The 17,512-nt window shown below is 43.9% G+C and overlaps 1 protein-coding gene across 5 annotated transcripts in view; it reads left to right on the top strand.

Annotated features, from left to right (window-relative positions):
- HMGXB4 (HMG-box containing 4) overlaps nt 1-15,661 on the top strand; it is a 32,141-nt gene extending 16,480 nt beyond the window's left edge. For 4 of the 5 annotated variants that reach the window (XM_037068476.1, XM_037068481.1, XM_037068477.1 and 1 more), the window contains 6 exons: nt 6,555-6,636; nt 7,743-7,807; nt 8,810-8,915; nt 9,597-9,766; nt 13,789-13,911; nt 14,395-15,661. In XM_037068476.1, coding sequence (XP_036924371.1) covers nt 6,555-6,636; nt 7,743-7,807; nt 8,810-8,915; nt 9,597-9,766; nt 13,789-13,911; nt 14,395-14,439 — 591 coding nt within the window. In that variant the 3' untranslated portion in view covers nt 14,440-15,661. The remainder of the gene's footprint in view (nt 1-6,554; nt 6,637-7,742; nt 7,808-8,809; nt 8,916-9,596; nt 9,767-13,788; nt 13,912-14,394) is intronic. The other variant, XM_037068479.1, reaches the window with a different exon arrangement.
- Nucleotides 15,662-17,512: the final 1,851 nt, after the last annotated feature.

Raw genomic sequence — 17,512 nt, forward strand, 5'->3', positions numbered from 1 at the left:
TCAGCAGAAAGTATTTAAATTATATTCAGTGGTGTATTACGAGAGAGGTCAGAAATATAGAGTGTATTTTGGAAAGATTTCTATTCAGGGTGGTTAAAATAAAAGCTTTGGTGTGAAAACCTTACCTTGACAGCCTCTCCTTTAGCCAGATCAGCCCTAGGGATCTCAGTCCGGTTCCTTCACAGGGGCACAGGTGTAATAGTTGCGAGCGAGGGCCAAGGCCGGACCGTCAGAGCTCAGATGCCGGCCCCGCCACCCCTAGGTAGATGCCTGGGGATCCCGTTTCCTCATCTTTAAAGTGGCAGTAATATGGCACTACCCAACAGTGTTCATACAAGGTTTAAATTAATTTCTACTGGTAAAGCTTCTATAACAGTGTCTCCTATGTAGTTTTAATATTAGGGAAGAGATTGCATCCTGTCACCAACAAAAAAAAAAAGCCCAGTTTTATTTTTAAGATTCCTAAATTATGTTTTGACATAACTCCCTCCCCATATTTTATCCTTTAAAACACATTCTTAAGCTACATTCATGGACGGCCTTGAAGAGGAATTTTCATCAGATTCCCAGAGTTCTAAAACTCCAAAAAGGCAATTAAGTAGGACTACTTTACAAAGAGCATTAAGAAGTTGCCCTTTGAAAGATCTTGATACTGTAACAAATTTCATCATACATTTAAAAGGATGTTCTGGCTGTAAAATTACAATATTGTGACTCACAGTAAGTGGACGTGTTGCAAGCTATTTGCTACATTTAATAATAATGTATCCTGGTTTTTAAAATATTAACATTTTATTCAATTGCATCCTGACTAGTGTGACTCCGTGGGCTGGGTGTGGTCCGCAGAGCTAAATGTCAGGGCAGGTGCCTGGGTTGCAGGCCAGGTCCTCGGCTGGGGACATGCAAGAGGCAAACAATCAGTGCTTCTCTCACACATCAGTGTTCCCTTCCCTCTCTTTTTCCCTCCTTCCCCTGCTCTCTAAAAATAAATAAATAAAATCTTTTCTTCTTAACTTAAATTGAAAGGGAGCCCATGTTATTCCAGATGTAACCACTGTGGCTCACTGGAATACTTCCACTTGCGGGAGAACATCTGGAGTAGAAATTTGGGCCTTGCTTTTAGAATCACTTGGAAACGTCTTGTACGTGTAGAGCTAGTTCATCCACTGTTTGTATATTTCCAACCACTAAATTAGAAAAATGTCTGTGCCCTAGAAGACTTTTAACCCTTTTGAATGTCGAACTTCAGGTGCACAAACTGAAGTTGGATCTTGCACAATGGTTAGGTTCTGAGGGCAGCCCTTAAGATGGAAACTGAAGAGTTTCCCCTGAAAATGCCCCGGGAGGGCTCCACAGTGAAGGCGGGCGGGTTCTCGGTCCAGCAGCGCCAGCCCAGTGCAGCTACATCTCTCTGGCCTCGGCACCAGATGACGTCATTGGCGTGTGTGCGGGAGCTGTCGTTCTATTACTGTTAATGTTCGTTACAAACAGTCACAGTTGATTAGTGGTGAGTAGCACACCCTTAAGAGAGACTTACAGGAACCATCTGAGGAAAGCAGATTTATCCTTTGTCACACTCACTCCAAGAAATAGGTTCTTAGAGCAGAATCGTGCAGGCTATCAGTGCACAAGTATTTTCGCCCCGTCCCTTCCTCCTCCCCCCCCCCGCCCCCACCCCACCCCACCCCAACTAAATACAGAACTCAGGTAAACCTGGTGCGTGTGTGTAGTGCCACTCCACTGTACCCTGGGCCCAGTGCAGGTGATTTGAAAGGACAGAGCCTTAGTTGGACACTTAAAGCCTTTGGGGGTGTGAAGCTGCTACTGAACTGATAAAGGAGCGCCCAGAACTCAACACCTCTAAGCAGGGTTGGCTTCACCAACAGAGCAGTAAAAACAGCGTCTTTGCTACTGAAATGCAGCATTGAAAGTAAAGGTCTGGTTGCTGTTTGTCTGATGCAGATCAGTTTCACTCTCTCCTCCTCAACTAGCATTTCTCTGTGTGAAAAAGCCAGTATTGGCTTTTTAGGTGCCACAAGTTCTGTGTTGAAAAAGACAGGGAATAAGAAAGAACTCATAGTAGTTTTCTATTATAGCATAACAAATGGTCACAAACTTAGGAGCTTCAAATGGCATTCATTTATTGTCTCACATTCCGTAGCTCAGATGTCCAGGTAGAGCTCAGCTGGGCTCTCTGCTCGGCTCTCATAGGACCGAGCCAGAGGCCCCCTCTGGGTCTCACCTGAGGCTGGAGGTTCTCTTCCGGGGCGTGGGCAGCTCATTCAGGTTGGTGGCAGCCTTCACTTTCCTGCAGTTGTGGAACCCCTGGCAGCTTGTCTTCTTCGAGCCCCAGGCCAGCAGGAGAGAGCCTACTGCTGCGTCTGGTTTCCCTTAAGGGCCGTCTCCCAAAGCCAGGCCCACATGGGACGATCTCCTTTATGATCGACTCAGATCCAACCCACTAGGGACCCTAATTCCATCCTGCAGAGTCCCTTTTGCCATGTAATGTAAAATAACCGTGTGAGGCAGTGTCCCATCGTATTCACCCGTCCTGCCCACACTCAAGGGGAGGGCATTAGACGGCCTGAAACCAGGGGGTGGAAATCTTGGCAGCCATTAGGGACTTCTGTCTGCCACATAAATAATACTGAGTACTACTGAAGTGCCTAGCACTGATTATTTCCAGCCTTTGAGTGAAGTGGTACATTATCCACAAGCTTTGCCTGTCAGGAAAGTAGAGCTCTGAGAAGTACGATTTGTAGAACTGGAAAGTAGAGAGTGTGATCAGGACACTGACCTAAATCTGCCAGCCTCCAAAGCCCCACCTCTCTCCAGTTTGCCACCCGTCTCTCACTGTCCTGCACTTCTGCCTCAGTGCCCATTTATTCGCTTTTTTCCACGCCGCTGTCATAACTGTAGGCCGTCCCCCTTCCCTGGCACACTACCGCAGCAACCCCATTGGGTCTCCCAGGCTCTGCTCTCGCTCTTCTCGCGCCTCCACAGTCCTGAGGTGCATTCCAGCCATGCCACTTGCTGCTCCACACACCCGAATGCAACACGTGAGCCGCTTCCTTGGGGTGGAGTGCATGCTCTAACACAGGTTACAGAGCATGGGTCTGCGGGCTGCTCGCAGCTCTGACAACTTCCTCTCTCACCCCTCTGATTGATGAGCAGTGCCACGTGGTGTTCCCTCCCCTTTAGAACACCCCTGACCAGGCTTCCTCTGGCTAATTCCACCCGGCTTTCTGGTCTGGGTTAAGTGTCCCTTCCTCCAAGGCTTTCTTTGACTCCCTGATTAGGTGAGGGGCTCCTGTTACATGTTCCTGTAGCATCCAGTCCTTTCCCTGTAACACACCGCATTTTATTATCGGGGCTTATTTATCTGTGTGTGTGATTCTCGGCTGCATTCTCAATGTCTGGCAGGTAGTGGATACTCCAGTAAATACTTATTAATAAGTGAATGGCAGAGAACTTTGGTAGGTTACTTTTTTGTGTTACCTTTCAAGTCGTGTTTAGTTTCTGCTGCTTCCCTTCTTTGCCATTGAAATACTTTTAATACCACACATCAGAAGAGCTTTCTACTTCCCGTGTTTTATTCAGGATCAAGTGAGGAGTATAAGGTAAAGCCGGAGAAAGATAGTGGGCCTTCAGACTCTAAATTTCCACTGTGCGTTTTCCACTATTTTGTGCTGCTTCACTGCCTTCGAATAAGATCTGGACTTTGAGCTCATCCTCCTCATTACCCACCAGGCCCAGTACAGGTGCTCAGTAAAGACTGGTTTACTTTCTGTAGAAAGTAAACTTAGTGCAGGTCCTTGTAACAGATGCTTTCTTCGGTCTGTGGGTTTGGATCTAATATACAGGGTCCAACGCAGATAACACCCCTCTTTTATCACAAAATTTTCTGTTACAAAATCATAAGCATGTATTTCTGTAACACAACAATATCATGCTCAAGCACACCACATGGCATTTTAGGTGAAATGTTCACATTAAAACTATAAATTATTGCACCCATATTATTACCGTACCAGCCACACTCAAGCAGGCCTTACTCCTGCCGGACCCTGTATTAGTCAGGAGTTTTGTAAAGTTTTAATTTTGTGTTATAGCTATAGAGAGCCTTGTGGAATGGGGAGCAATAAGTCTTTTACAGTATTATATTGCATTTGAGAAAACATTATTAAAACTTCTTGCAAGTTTAATAATATGACCAAATGTGGTATGAACTCTCTTAAGCACATATTCTTTCTATTGTTCTCAATATTTATAGTGAGATTGATTGTAAAACTGAGAAAGATTTGGCTATGTGTAGATTTCCACAGACTCTCATCATGCGCTCCAGGAGACGTCAGGCCTACGGGTAAGCCGGTTTAGAAGGTGGGTTTAAAATTGGCGAAGCTGGACGTGCAGCAAACATGCCACAACTGTCGTGTCCAGAGAAGCGCTGCTGTGGTCAGTGCACCTGCTTTGAAAGTTGGCAGGGACGTTTCCATTTCTCAAAAGGGCTTCGGATTTTCTTTTTCATTTTTAAACTGCAGTCGACATGCAGTATTATATTAGTTTCAGGTGTCCAGCATAGTGGTTAGACATTTATATAACTTACAGAGTGTCCCCCCAATAAGTCTGTGACCCCCCCCCCGGCACTGCACACACACAGAGCTGCTGTGTTCCTTACGCTGTGCCTCACAGGGTTTTTATAGCAAGCAGTTTGTACTTCCGAATCCCCTCCCCCTTTCACCTGTCCTCCAACCTCCTCGCCCTCCCGCCCCCCCCCATTGGTCATCCATCAAAAATCAGAATTCCTGTTGCCGGGGCCGGGGGGGAATGGAGACAACTGCACTTGGAGGCAACAACAACAGTAAAAAAAAAAAAAAAAAGTCTAGACAACAACCATTAAAAAAAAAGGTTAAATCAGAATTCCTTTTGGAATTAAACTCGATGCTCTCACACAAACTTTTTTATTATCATCCGTCTCTGCTAGTCTTTGGCCTTTGAGGGCAGTTCTTTTATGAAAACAACATTAAGAACTGAGGTGAACAAAGTGTGCACTCAGACTTGGTTGAAAACAATATGCCGCCCTGGCTGATGTGCCGCAGTGGATTGAGCACCGGCCTGTGAACCAGAGGGTCGACGGTTCAATTCCTGGTTGGGGCACATGCCTGGGTTGCAAACAGGGTCCCTGGTGGGGGTGGTGCATGAGAGGCACACATTGATCTTTCTCTCCCTCTCTTTCTACCTCCTTTCCCCTCTGTCTAAAAATAAATAAAATCTTTGCGGGGGGAACAGTATGCAACTCTGAAGTCAGGAGATGGGACTGTGGTGTTCGTTGGTCATAAAGTCTGTCACTAAGGCAAACCGAAGCTCCAGCAGCTTTTACAGCACCAGGCATTCGCATCATGACAACGGCAGGACCAGAAAGGACTGTCTTCGGGTTGATGGAGGACTGATCGTCACATCTGGGTGCTTACAGATGAGTTTTTAAAGGAAAGCCCTGTTTGCAGTTTGCAGTTTATTACATAAAGATTGCAAAGAGGTGATCTTTTTTTTTTAATCAGTGACTTCTTCTGTAAGGAAGCAATATATTTTCCTTCTTTGGCCTGTAATGCATAGCCCAGGCTACCCAGGTTGTAGTCATTCTGCTTTTATCACTTAGCTTAGTTGTAGGATCCAAGTAAGTCACTGTTTTCTGAGGTTCCTTTTTCTCGTCCTCGAATGAACAGTCAGGACAGATAGATGCTATCTAATGTGTGTTTTCAGGTAGGAAAACTTAACTTTTTCCCTCAGTCTATGGATAGTTGTAAAATGGGATGCATAATAATATATAATATCTTTCATTTTAAATATCTGTCATTGAACTGGCTGTTTCTCAAAAGTCAGTCTTTGCTCTTGGAATGTTCATAATACAGTGAAGAATAAAGATGCTTCAAGCAGTAGGAAACAGTTGGTTGAAGCAAAGGAAATTAATCTTATATTGACCACTGAAGAATTGCTGTCGGTCAATTTATTTTCCTCACCTTGGACTATAAGAATGTGAGCAATCAAATAATGACAAATTACAAGTGACAGTGAGGGCAGGATCAGGAAAATTATAAAATTAGAAATCAGATGCACAGGAACCAAAAGAACACAGATTTGGCTCCTGGCTTTCTAAGTTTAAAGAGAAATTGTGTGGTTGTTATTTCACAGATGAGAAAAGCAACATCCTAAGAGAGCGAAAGAGTTTGCTGGCCCTTGGTTCTGAGAGAACACACAACGTGGGGCTGTATGTAGGGCGGGTGGGGGCTTTGTACGTCGCCGTCCAGAGCGTCTGCAAATGAGTCAGCGTGTGTTCATTGCCTTCTAAAGTCAAACTGACAGTCACGCTGAGTGATAAGCAACTCGGAATAACTTAATGACCCCGACTGGGGAAGCTGGTGAGTAGTGTAGAATGTTCTCCTTGATGAAAAGGTGTGTCTCTTTCCTGTTTTATAACTGAAGGTAGACTCAGGGTTAGTCCATTTGTGTTCTGATCAAGGCTTGCCCTGTTCTGTTCTTTTCTTATATGGCACTAGCCAAAAAAGAAGAACATGTCGGCCTACCAGGTGTTCTGTAAAGAGTATCGAGTGACCATTGTGGCTGACCACCCAGGCATAGGTAAGCACATTTCTCATCTTCAGTGTTTTTGCTTCTTCTTGTGCCTCTGAAGCGGTGCAGTTAGATTTTGTCTTAGTTTATCTCAACTGTAAAAGAGATAAGCTTTTTATTTGTATCTCTTAAATTGAAAAAATGGGAAACTGAGTACAATTAAATGGTATAAAGCCCAGTACGTAACTATGCAGTTATTTCCAAGGTTCTGCAGTCAGCCTGGTCCCTAAAGTGCCCTGGCTGTGCAGTGACGAGACGACTTTACTGTTTGCGTGCGTCGCTGTCAGAAGTTAGTGTGGTGAGAGAGCACTGCGGCACAGACCTGGGATGGCGCGCGTGGCCTCTGTAAACCTCGTTTGCCGGAGATGTAAAATAGCTTCCTGAGATTCTCATCAAGGTCTTGTGACACACACATCAAGTACCGCAAAAGATAAAAACATTCTGTATAAGTCTGCGTGTCTCATGTAAAAAATTTTGTAGTTAACATCAATATTGAATAAATTTGTTATGTGAAATTTTAGTTTCCATTTTTACGGAAACGTGAATTCACGTTTACAAATGCTGAGATAGTTAAAGAACTTAAAATGAGGCTTACATCATATTAAGCACTGTCTTGCTACAGTTAATTGTATCTAGATTCTAGGGAAAATGAATGACGTTGAAGTTGGGGGTGAAAAACCAGAACACGCTGCATAAGGCCTGACCCTGTCTCTCATGTGGGAGGGCAGCACTCGCATCTGGGGACCGTCCTCGGTGCAGAGCTCTCAGAAATGCAGCAGAAATCTACTGTCCTTTATCAAATCTGCATCACATGTCTTCTCTAACCTAAGTTGATAAGCCCTGTATTGTGGCATCAAATTAAAGACACCAGAAAGATACTTAACGAACAAATCCCTGGACAGTAGCTTCCCTCACGACCACCAAACGACCCCTTCCCTGTGGAAGCGAACCCAGAAAACTGGTGGGGTTTGGTCTGGTTTTCTGAAAGAATCTTGTGCTGTTACAGTCTGATTTTCAAAACCTTTTCCCAGTGTTTGCTCTCATCAGTCTTCTGTTCGTTTGTTTTTTTATAGCTAAACCTTTATTTAATTGAGTGTTTTACTCTTTTATGCCAGATTTTGGGGAACTTAGTAAGAAACTGGCAGAGGTATGGAAGCAATTGCCAGAAAAGGACAAACTGGTAAGTACACTTTCTTACAAACACATTTTTTTTATTGCTTTATGCCTTCCGAAATGCATTTCTCCTGTAGCCCGCCCAGCCAGAGAATACTGAAACAGTGGGAAAAATGGCAAATGAATGGACAATGGTTTTGTAGAGGGCATTAACACTAGTTGGTGCCAGTGTACTCTAGCTAAGGATTGGCTGAAGGAAGGCTGTCTTTTCTAACCTCTTCTAATTTGTTTTGCAACAGCTTTACATTTGAGCCAAAAGATGATCTAATTCGGGTAGTGATTGAAATGATAAAAGTCCCTTTACTACAAACACCTACAAGTCAGCCGTGGTCTTAGAAGTGAGGGTAGCCATTCACTTAATAGGCACTGCAAATAATAAAAACACAGGACTGTGTTTGCAAGGTGACCAGGTTCTAGGCTATCGTCCTCATCTGCCACTACCGACTAATGTGCCCTGTGGTGAAGATGCTGACGAGACCACGGTCGATAGTGCGGTCTGAGCCATAGTTGCTTTCCAGTCAGTGGTACAGAGGGGCCGTAGGAGTTAGAATTACCATCTCGCTTTAAGTTATAGCGCATCAGGGTAAGCAACTGAAGTATTCTTCACCCAGGTAGTTTATCTTTAGTTTCTGTTTTTCATATCAATGTTATCCTGCTATTGGTATCGCCAGCCAGGAGGTTAGAAAAAATATTCAGACCACATGGACATTACTCTGAGCCAGACATTTATTCCAGGACTTTACATTTCAACCTTAGAGAGATCTAAAAATCGTGGCTGAGGTCTGCCATTAGCACTGAGGAATGTGTGTAGCCCCTGCTGAGATCTGGCTGCAGCCCCCGTCTAAAGCCTGCGCAGTGACTCTCAGCTCGAAAGTCAGCATTAACCCTCCGTCTGCCCCCAGTGCTGTTCCCTTTCTTTTCTTCATTCTACTCCTCCCTTTCATGACTGCTTTCCCTTTCACTTTTTTTCCTTTTTAATTTATTTTATTTTGCTCTGATCTGATTGCAGATTTGGAAGCAAAAAGCTCAATATCTGCAACACAAACAGAACAAAGCAGAAGCGACAACTGTGAAAAGAAAAGCATCCAGCTCGGAAGGTTCCACGAAAGTAAAAGGTAGTGGCCTTCTCCCACCCCTGCTTTTCCTTCCCCTGGAGCACCGTAGGTTTTGCTTCCTCGCTGCAAAGTTGGGAGCGCAGCCTATATTAGCAGCAGATCTTGATACCCAGGTATTACTACTGAACATTGTAGGTTGAAAAAGGCATTTAGAAAATGTAAATCAGAAGTCAGCAAACTTTTCTTTAGAGACCCTGGCTGGTGTGGCTCAGTTGGTTGGCAACGTCATTCCATAAACTGAAAGATTACTGGTTCAATCCCCAGTCAGGGCACATGTCTGGGTTGCAGGCCAGGTCCCCCATCAGGGCACCTGTGAGAGGCAGCTGATCAGTGTTTCTCTCCCTGTCTCTCTCCATCTCCTCCCCTCTCTCTAAAATCAGTAAACATGTCCTTGGGTGAAGTTTTTTTTTAAATTTTTTTCATTAAAGGTCCAGAGAGTAAATATTTGAGGCTTTGCAGACCCTTGTGCATATTCTGCTACATATTCTTTGTTTTTTCTGCAATGATTTCAAAAGGTAAAATTATTCTTACCTCACAGGTCGTACAAAAGCAGGTCATGGGCTAGATTTGTCCCATAGTCCGTAGTTTTGCTAATGCCTGGCATAACTCATAAACAGAAAAAATCAGGAAGGATATTTTTGTGGTGTTCAAGGCCATAGCAAGTTTGATCTCTGTTCTCAGCTTCTTCTGCAGGAGTACTGTCACCCCAAAAGAAGTCCCCACCCACCACCATGCTATCACCAGCCTCACCCGCCAAAGCCCCGGAGACAGAGCCCATCGATGTTGCTGCTCATCTACAGCTGCTGGGAGAGTCCCTCAGCCTCATCGGACACCGCCTGCAGGAAACAGAGGTGAGCACTGCTGTTGGCAGCCCGACTCCCATGTCTGGTAGAATGTGAATCCGTTCACTCTTTCCACACGTGTGCATTCAGCGACTCCTCTGTGCTAGGCAGTGCCGGGGGTTCTAGACGCGGTGATAAGCAAGATACGTAGTAATAGAAGCATCTACAGAGTCGAAATCAGATTTTACACTAATGCCATCCTATTGAAACAACAGCACAAACAGAAATTAGAATACCCTATAATACTTTCCCCAGCTTTCTTAGATACAATTGACATATAACCCTGTAAGCTTGTTTTTTTTTAATACAATGGAAAAACCGAGTACAAATCCCACGGACGTTTTGATCACTTGTATTTCTAAGACATTTTGGGTTTTTCTGCACATTTCCAGCAAGATTTTGAGCAGACAACTCAGAATGTATAAAGAATGAAGAGTTCCTCTACTTTTTTGCAAATTGGTGGCAAATAGGGAAATTGAGGTTCTTGAGCTCTTCATACTCTGCTCTGTACTTGGATTACACAGTGCAGTGTGCCCTGGGGTGATCTTTGTCCTTTTACACTTCAAAGTCAATTAACCTGCCAAGCTGTCATGTTCCATTTCTATTGCCATATTTCATTTGTGATTGTATTGCCCCCTTGGCTAACTCAGCAGCGTAGTATTTCAGTTTTCCACTGGGTTCTAGTAGGACATTTCAGCAAAGAAATCAGTCTAAACTACCAAAGCCATTTTAAGCTGAAAACCAGTGTAGGAATATAAAACCATTCATTTGCTTCTATGTAGAAGTCGAATTATTAGTCAACAAATGAAATGCCAGTGGCCACAAGAGATGAAGTTGTATGTAAGTTCTTTAGCTAGTTTCAAAAATTGAGCAGTTACAACAATAGTCTAGTCTCGAAACTTTAGAACAACTAGAGTACTGTCGTGTAGACAGATGTTTAAATGGATACAGATATTTCCAGAATTCTGAAATCCTTAGTCATTTTTCACATTTATACATTCTTACATTTCCTTAAAAGTTAGAATTTAAAGTGATTTGTTTTATGCACCACCCATATTCCAGATTTTTCATCATAGTTCCATTTAGTTTAGCAAGTATTTATTGATTACAAGGCATTACTCCAAAACCTCGAGGCAATAGGAAATCTGAATAGCTTCCTTGTTATTTGCTGTCATCAGAAAATGCAGTCTGCCCTGGCTGGTGTAGCTCAGTGGATTGAGCGCGGGCCTGCGAACCAGAGGATCGCGGTTCGATTCCCAGTCAGGGCACATGCCTGGGTTGTAGTCCAGTTCCCTGCAGGCCAACTCCCAGCAGGGGATGCACAAAAGGCAACCATACATTGATGTTTCTCTCCCTCTCTCCTTCCCCTCTAAAGATAAATAAATAAATAAAATCTTTAAAAAAAAAAGAAAGAAAGAAAATGCAGTCTGGTTACAGAGGGAGAATAGATACATAGTCAGCAAATTAAAAGAAGCCAGCTTCTTTGAGCATTTGCTATGAGTTCCATATACAAGGTAACCAAAAAAGGGAATTTTGCAGAATCTCTAGTCTTCTTTGTTTATACGGCTTATTAAGGTATAATTCACATACCATAAAATTCAGTTATTTTAAATGTAGGATTTGGTGGGTTTTAGTATATTCACCAAACTGTGGGCCCATTTCTAATTCCAGAACATCTTCATTTTCCCCAAAAGAAACCCCACACACATTAGCAGTTATTCCCCCTTTCCCTTCTGCCCCACTTTTTCCAAGATTTTAGCATTTGCGTGTATCCTCACAATTTTGCAATTTTTGTGTACCACTTAAAATAAACTATTACTTACTTTATATGTTTATGACAATAAATTCATCCATGCTTTCACAATGAAATCCTAAATATATGAGTGTGATATTGTTTTTTTCCTAATGTACATCAAAATGGATGTCTTTCTAAATAATTTATGTTCAAAGTATAAAGGACACATGGACAAAAACTAAGGCGTGGTGGGAAATGGGAGGGAGGTGGGGAGCACTGGGGGGTGGACTGGGTTGGGAGTATAAGACAGAAAACTGTACTTGAACAATAATTAAATAAATCTAAAAAAAAATCATGTTCACCTATACGCCATCTGCAATTACATACTGCACTTGTGGAACAGCAATTTTACAGTTTGCTCACTTAAAAATCGAATACCTGAGCCTAATGAAGTGTGACACAGTGACAGGTGACAGAGCCCAGCCTGCCTCACCACTGCCCTGTCCTCACTCGGGTGTTCTGCGCCAGCTGGGGCAGAGCAGTGATGGAGGACAGACGAGTTAGGGGGTCGGAGAGGCGACGTGCTGGGAGGCGCTCTTTGCCCCGGGCTGGAGTTTGTCCCGTGGAGGTGTTAGCGAGAGGCCTTGCAAACCTGGGGAGCCCTGTACAACTGCTGCTCAGCCTTGGGGTCTTCTGCAAAATGGGTCAGAGGTGGTCCAGGAAGGAGCCCACTTCCCCTATAACCAGATCTTCTAGCTCTTCTAGGTTTTGGGGTCCACAGAAGGTTTTATTTGAAAATGAGTTTTACTGCTAAATTGATGAAAAGCTGGGCCATCCAGTGCATAAGGTGCAGGAAGGCTGAATAGCAAGGCTATAGCCCAAACTACAGAAGGTCTCACCGGGCATGATGGGGTGTCTGCGTTTTACGGCTCAGAGACTGCAGGGGTGTCGATGGAGAGGGATGTGATCAGAGCTCTCGTTTCATTTTCTCTGAGAATAGCTTCTGTTCAGACTGAGTGAAAAGGGACCAGAATTGGGGAGAAGTTGTAACCATAGTCTTGTCTAGATACAACAGAGGTTTGAATTAATCCAGTAAGTGTTATTTGAGAGCTTACTGTATGCGAAACACCAGTAGTTACTGGGAGGCTATGAAAAGGAATGGGACGTGGTTCCTGCCCTCAGGTTCCTTATTGTCCATCAGGAGAGTCAGACATAAAATACTGGCTATGATTAACTGTAAGGCAAAAGTAACAGAGTAGTATTACTAATAGCTCATCTTCTTTGAGCTATTAGTAATAGCTTTGCTTCAGAGTACTTCATACGTACCATGTTCCAGGCACAAGTACCTCCTATCTATTGTCTCACTTCATCCACCTGGGCTACAGATGCCGTGAGTGGTCTGGTCTGCAGGCGCAGCAGAGTGAGCAGCTCGCCCCGGGCACAGAGTCAGTGATGGACTAGCACACTCCCGGCCTCAGCAGTCCTGACCCAGAGCTCATTCTCTGCAGGACTCTGCTCTGCATCCTCCCCGGGTGACCGAGACTCACAGCACTTCTCAGTGAAGCAGAGTATACAAGAGCTGGGTAGCGGCATTTGCACAACCAGTCTTTTTTCTTTCCTCTTTGAATCACAGACATATAGACAGTGTGAATTGTATAAGATGTTAAAATTTGAAAGGAATCACATTTTCTACTTTTTAAGAATGAACAGATTGCCCTGGCTGGTGTAGCTTAGTGGATTGAGCGCGGGCCTGCAAACCACACGGTCGCAGTTCGATTCCCAGTTAGGGCACATGCCTGGGTTGCAGGCCAGTTCCCAGCAGAGGACACAGGAGAGGCAACCATGATATATCTCTCCTTCTTTCCTTCCCTTCCTCTCTAAAGATAAATAAGTAAAATCTTAAAAGAAAAAAAAAAGAATGAACACATCAACCCAGAAAAGTGATGTCATCAGTACATGATATCACTCCTTGATCTCCACGAACCTTCCCTGCGGCTCTGCAGAGTAGGCAAGGCACTGTTACTGCTCCGAAGGAGAGGTGGTGTGCTATTGTTCTACGGTGCGACTAACCCAAGGTCGAGTAGAGGCTAAGATGGGTAAGAAATGTAGAAAAGAAACCTGGGACTGATGTAAAACTTTTCTTTTTAAACAACTTACAGAGTTACCTTCCATTTCTGATGCAAGTTTCCCAGAACTGCCTCAGACTCAGCATGTGAGGAAGTCAACCACGCACAGAGGGAGCATCGGGCATGTGTTTCCAGTTACAACCGACTCCTTCTAACACTCTCCCTTTCAGGGTATGGTGGCTGTGTCCGGCAGTTTGTCAGTGCTCCTGGATTCCATTATCTGTGCGCTTGGCCCCTTGGCGTGTCTGACCACACAACTACCTGAGCTGAATGGCTGTCCCAAACAGGTCTTGGTGAGTTTGCCTTGTTTCCCTTGGACTTGGGGGGCCAGAGACCTTGGGAGCCAGAGAGACCCTGTCTTACAGAGTTTGTCAGGCACAAGCTCATAAGGCTCCCCGGCATCTAGCCCACAGGCTCCGTTCATGGTTCGGCCCAGGACGAGATACTCGCCTGCTGAATGCGTGCCGTGCTTCCAGGGAAGCTAAACAACCAGTTGTAGAGAAGCGTTCTAGCCCCTGAAGTACTGCAAGGCCTATGTTTCCTGTTTGTTCTTCTACATGTAAAGAAAGTGCAGGAGCCTTCTGCCTCTTTTCAGCTGGGATCAGTGGGTGAAGTGAGCAGAAAAACTAACATGGCAGACAGCAGGATGCCATCTTCATTCTCCCCGTGTTCTCAGACTCTGGTTTTTCTTTCTCATCTCTCTCCTGAACAGAGAAGCATGTGCCAGGGACAAGGTTTAGGACCCTTCCACTGAACCTTCTCCCCTTGTTTTGCAGTCAAACACACTAGACAACATTGCTTACATCATGCCTGGACTGTGACCGCAGAGAATCCTGGGACGGGAACCTTGTCCTACCCCATTGCTGGTGTGTGTGTATGGGACTGTTCTGGATCTCTTCGCCGGCCACTGGGTGTAGGTTTTAAATTTTTATATACATATACATATATATATATATAATGTACAATATATACATAGAACTGTAACTATTTTGTTTTTAATAATCTTATGAAATGGCTAAGGTTTACCCAAGAGGAAGCCTTGGCATGAATATGGGCTTAGGATTCTTTTTTCTCCTGTGGTGGATAAATCTGCCTTAAAAATCAGTGTAACTTGGGGGCTGGGGGCTTGTTCTGGGTGCCAAGTGCATCTCTTTATGGACAGCTCAAATGTGATTTTCTTTCCGAGCTCAGTGGTACCTCCAGACCCATCACCGACCATTTGCCTTACCTGTCTCACAGTCTGAGATGTAGTGGTTAAGATTATGGGAAGGTGCCAGGTGACTGAAAGTGCAAAACTGAAAGTGCTTAGGTGGGAGGTGATAAAATCATTCCCATCTTAGAGTTATTGCAGTGGCTGAGGTGAACCTAGTGGGGGGTTCACTCCACTCCCCGCTGTACAGGCATCCGTGTCTCAAGACGTGTTGCCATCATTGGCAGCCTCGGCAGGGGCTGGGTAGCTTTGCAAGCCCTGACAGTGTAAACACCTCGAAGAGCAAAAAGCTGTCTATGCCGTCGGCTCGTATGTTGTGAGCTGGTCTTGAGTCCTTGGCCTGCAGAACAAAGAGCTGGTATCTTCCATTGGCAGTGTTCACTTAGCCACTGAGTCCTCACAGGGTCCGCTTAGTGGCTTGGTGGCTGTGGAAGATGAACTTTGCCCAGTGGGATTCTTGGGTTCATCTTATTGGCTCCCCTGGTGGGCAGATACACCATGTTCTGCATTCCACACATAAGTGAATTGCAAAAAAAAAGTAGTTGATTCTCATGTAGGTTTATTTATGTGCGCGTGCGAATGTGCGTTTTAATTATGTGTATTTAACTCTTTAAAATCTTAGATTTTAATTTATCCTGTAAATTTCTGTATATATAATTTAATAACAAAAGCCTCCACCAGCAGCAGCATGTGGAAGATACAGATGTGTTATTTTTTCCTCCCTTCCTTCCCCTGACCTCCTCTGACAACTCCAAATCATCTGCATTTTAAGGTATTGTGCCTCAGAAAGGAATCATTGTGTCAGGACACTATTTCTTTATAACTGAATAATGTCAAGAAAGTAAAATAAAAAGGAATGTTTCCATTCCCAGCTGCCCTTATTTCCAAAGAACCAGACTTTTGCTTCCTAGTTCCAAAGAAGAGAGTTGAGCCCTTCAGAAGGGCTGGTGTTGAACAGGCGAGATCCCCTGCCAGGCACCAGCGCGGAGGCCACTGTGCTGCTTCTCCAGCTGGATGGAGCTCCACAGCATCAGCGTGGGGGTTTGCGGGCAGGGCAGCGTCCCTGTAACTCCTTCTTCCTCCCCTCCGGTGCGGCCCCGGGGTTTGTTTCTTAAAGGTGTTCTGGCTGCTGACTGCCTTTGAGATTTAACTGGGAAACAGAAGGAAATGGGGATGTTTGGGAACCAAAATCAAGAACCAGAAGTCTTGTTTTCTTTCATTTCGTGTGTGAGAACCTGTGCCGTGTCTCATCCGTACCCATGGGAGTTCCCTGTTTGACACAGGGTCTCAGGAGGGGCCCGGAAGGCAGGGTCAGCACCGACAGAAGTCAGTCCTCCCCTTGTCATTCAGGAGATCCTGCCGAGGACCTGCTTTTTCTTTGTTTTCCTTTCAAGTCCAATCCTATTGTATTTGTATTTAAAATTTGTACACATTTGTATAATAATCCATACCTTGTGGTATTTGGTACTATTAGAGGAAAAACCTTTGGATTCAGACCTTCTTGCAGTTTTTATATCATTGTTTTATTTTTTTTAAATAAATCCTAGCGGTTTGATCCAAATTCCATTACAATTGTATAAAGAAATAAAGTTTTGTACTTATATTATTAAAAAATCACATTTTTAATATTTATAGTCCAGTCTCAGCTATCTTTTCCCTGCTGCCAACCAGAGTTGCTCTGAAAGTATAAAACCTGTTTTCCACACTATGCTACCGTAATTTTCTTTAACAGAAAAAAACCCCATCTGGAATAGAGGTCAGGTTTCTGATCTTAGCCATTTTCCTAACATACATCTTGCTCTGTTTCTATTAACTTTGACATTGTGGAGTCTCTCCTGCTCTCTCTCTCGCAAATTACAAACCGAGTGACTCTGATAAGGGTAGCTCTGTTCATTAGCAAATAAATTGTATGAACATTACTGTGTTCTCCTAACTCAAGAAAATACCTGTCTTGGGCAAGGTTCACACCTGACTCATGTGCTTGAACACAGTTTATTTTGTGCTGTTTCAGTACTGTCCTGATGTGGCGATGTTGGATGAGTCACTTAATCTTCATAGTATCCAAAGTCCCATCTGTAAAATAGTGTTAATGTCACTTCCCTGTCTCAAAACCAGCAGCCAGCCACACTGACATGAATATTTAATAATACTGTGAACATTTCATGTATGGGCATTTGACCTTTCAAGGTATAAAAATTTTAATGCAAACCTAAGTTGTTTAATAGTCATAAGTAGTGAAATATTATGATTGAAAAGCTCTAATTTCTTATGGAGAGGCAACAAGAAACTATCATATTGCTGAATGACTATTATAGAGAATAATTTGCATATTTTATCTCAGTTAATCCTCCCCAAAGCCTTATGAGTATTATTCCCCTTTACAAATGAGGAGGCAGATGCAGAAAATTACTTTTCCTGCCCTGGCTGGTGTGGCTCAGTGGACTGAGCTTGGGCCTGCAAACCCCAGAGGATTACAGTTTGAGTCCCAGTCAGGGCACATGCCTGGGTTGCAGGCCAGTTCCCAGGAGGGGACACATGAGAGGCAACCATACATTGGTATTTCTCTCCCTCTCTCCTTCCCTTCCCCTCTAAAGATAAATAAATTTTAAAAATCTATAACTTAAAAAAAAAAGAAAATTTACTTTCCTAAGGTTATACAGCTAGTAAATTGCAAAGCCAGAACA

This window comes from Sturnira hondurensis, unplaced genomic scaffold, assembly GCF_014824575.4.
Source record: "Sturnira hondurensis isolate 20B ecotype Veracruz unplaced genomic scaffold, ASM1482457v3 Scaffold0017436, whole genome shotgun sequence".
Classification (NCBI taxonomy): domain Eukaryota; kingdom Metazoa; phylum Chordata; class Mammalia; order Chiroptera; family Phyllostomidae; genus Sturnira; species Sturnira hondurensis.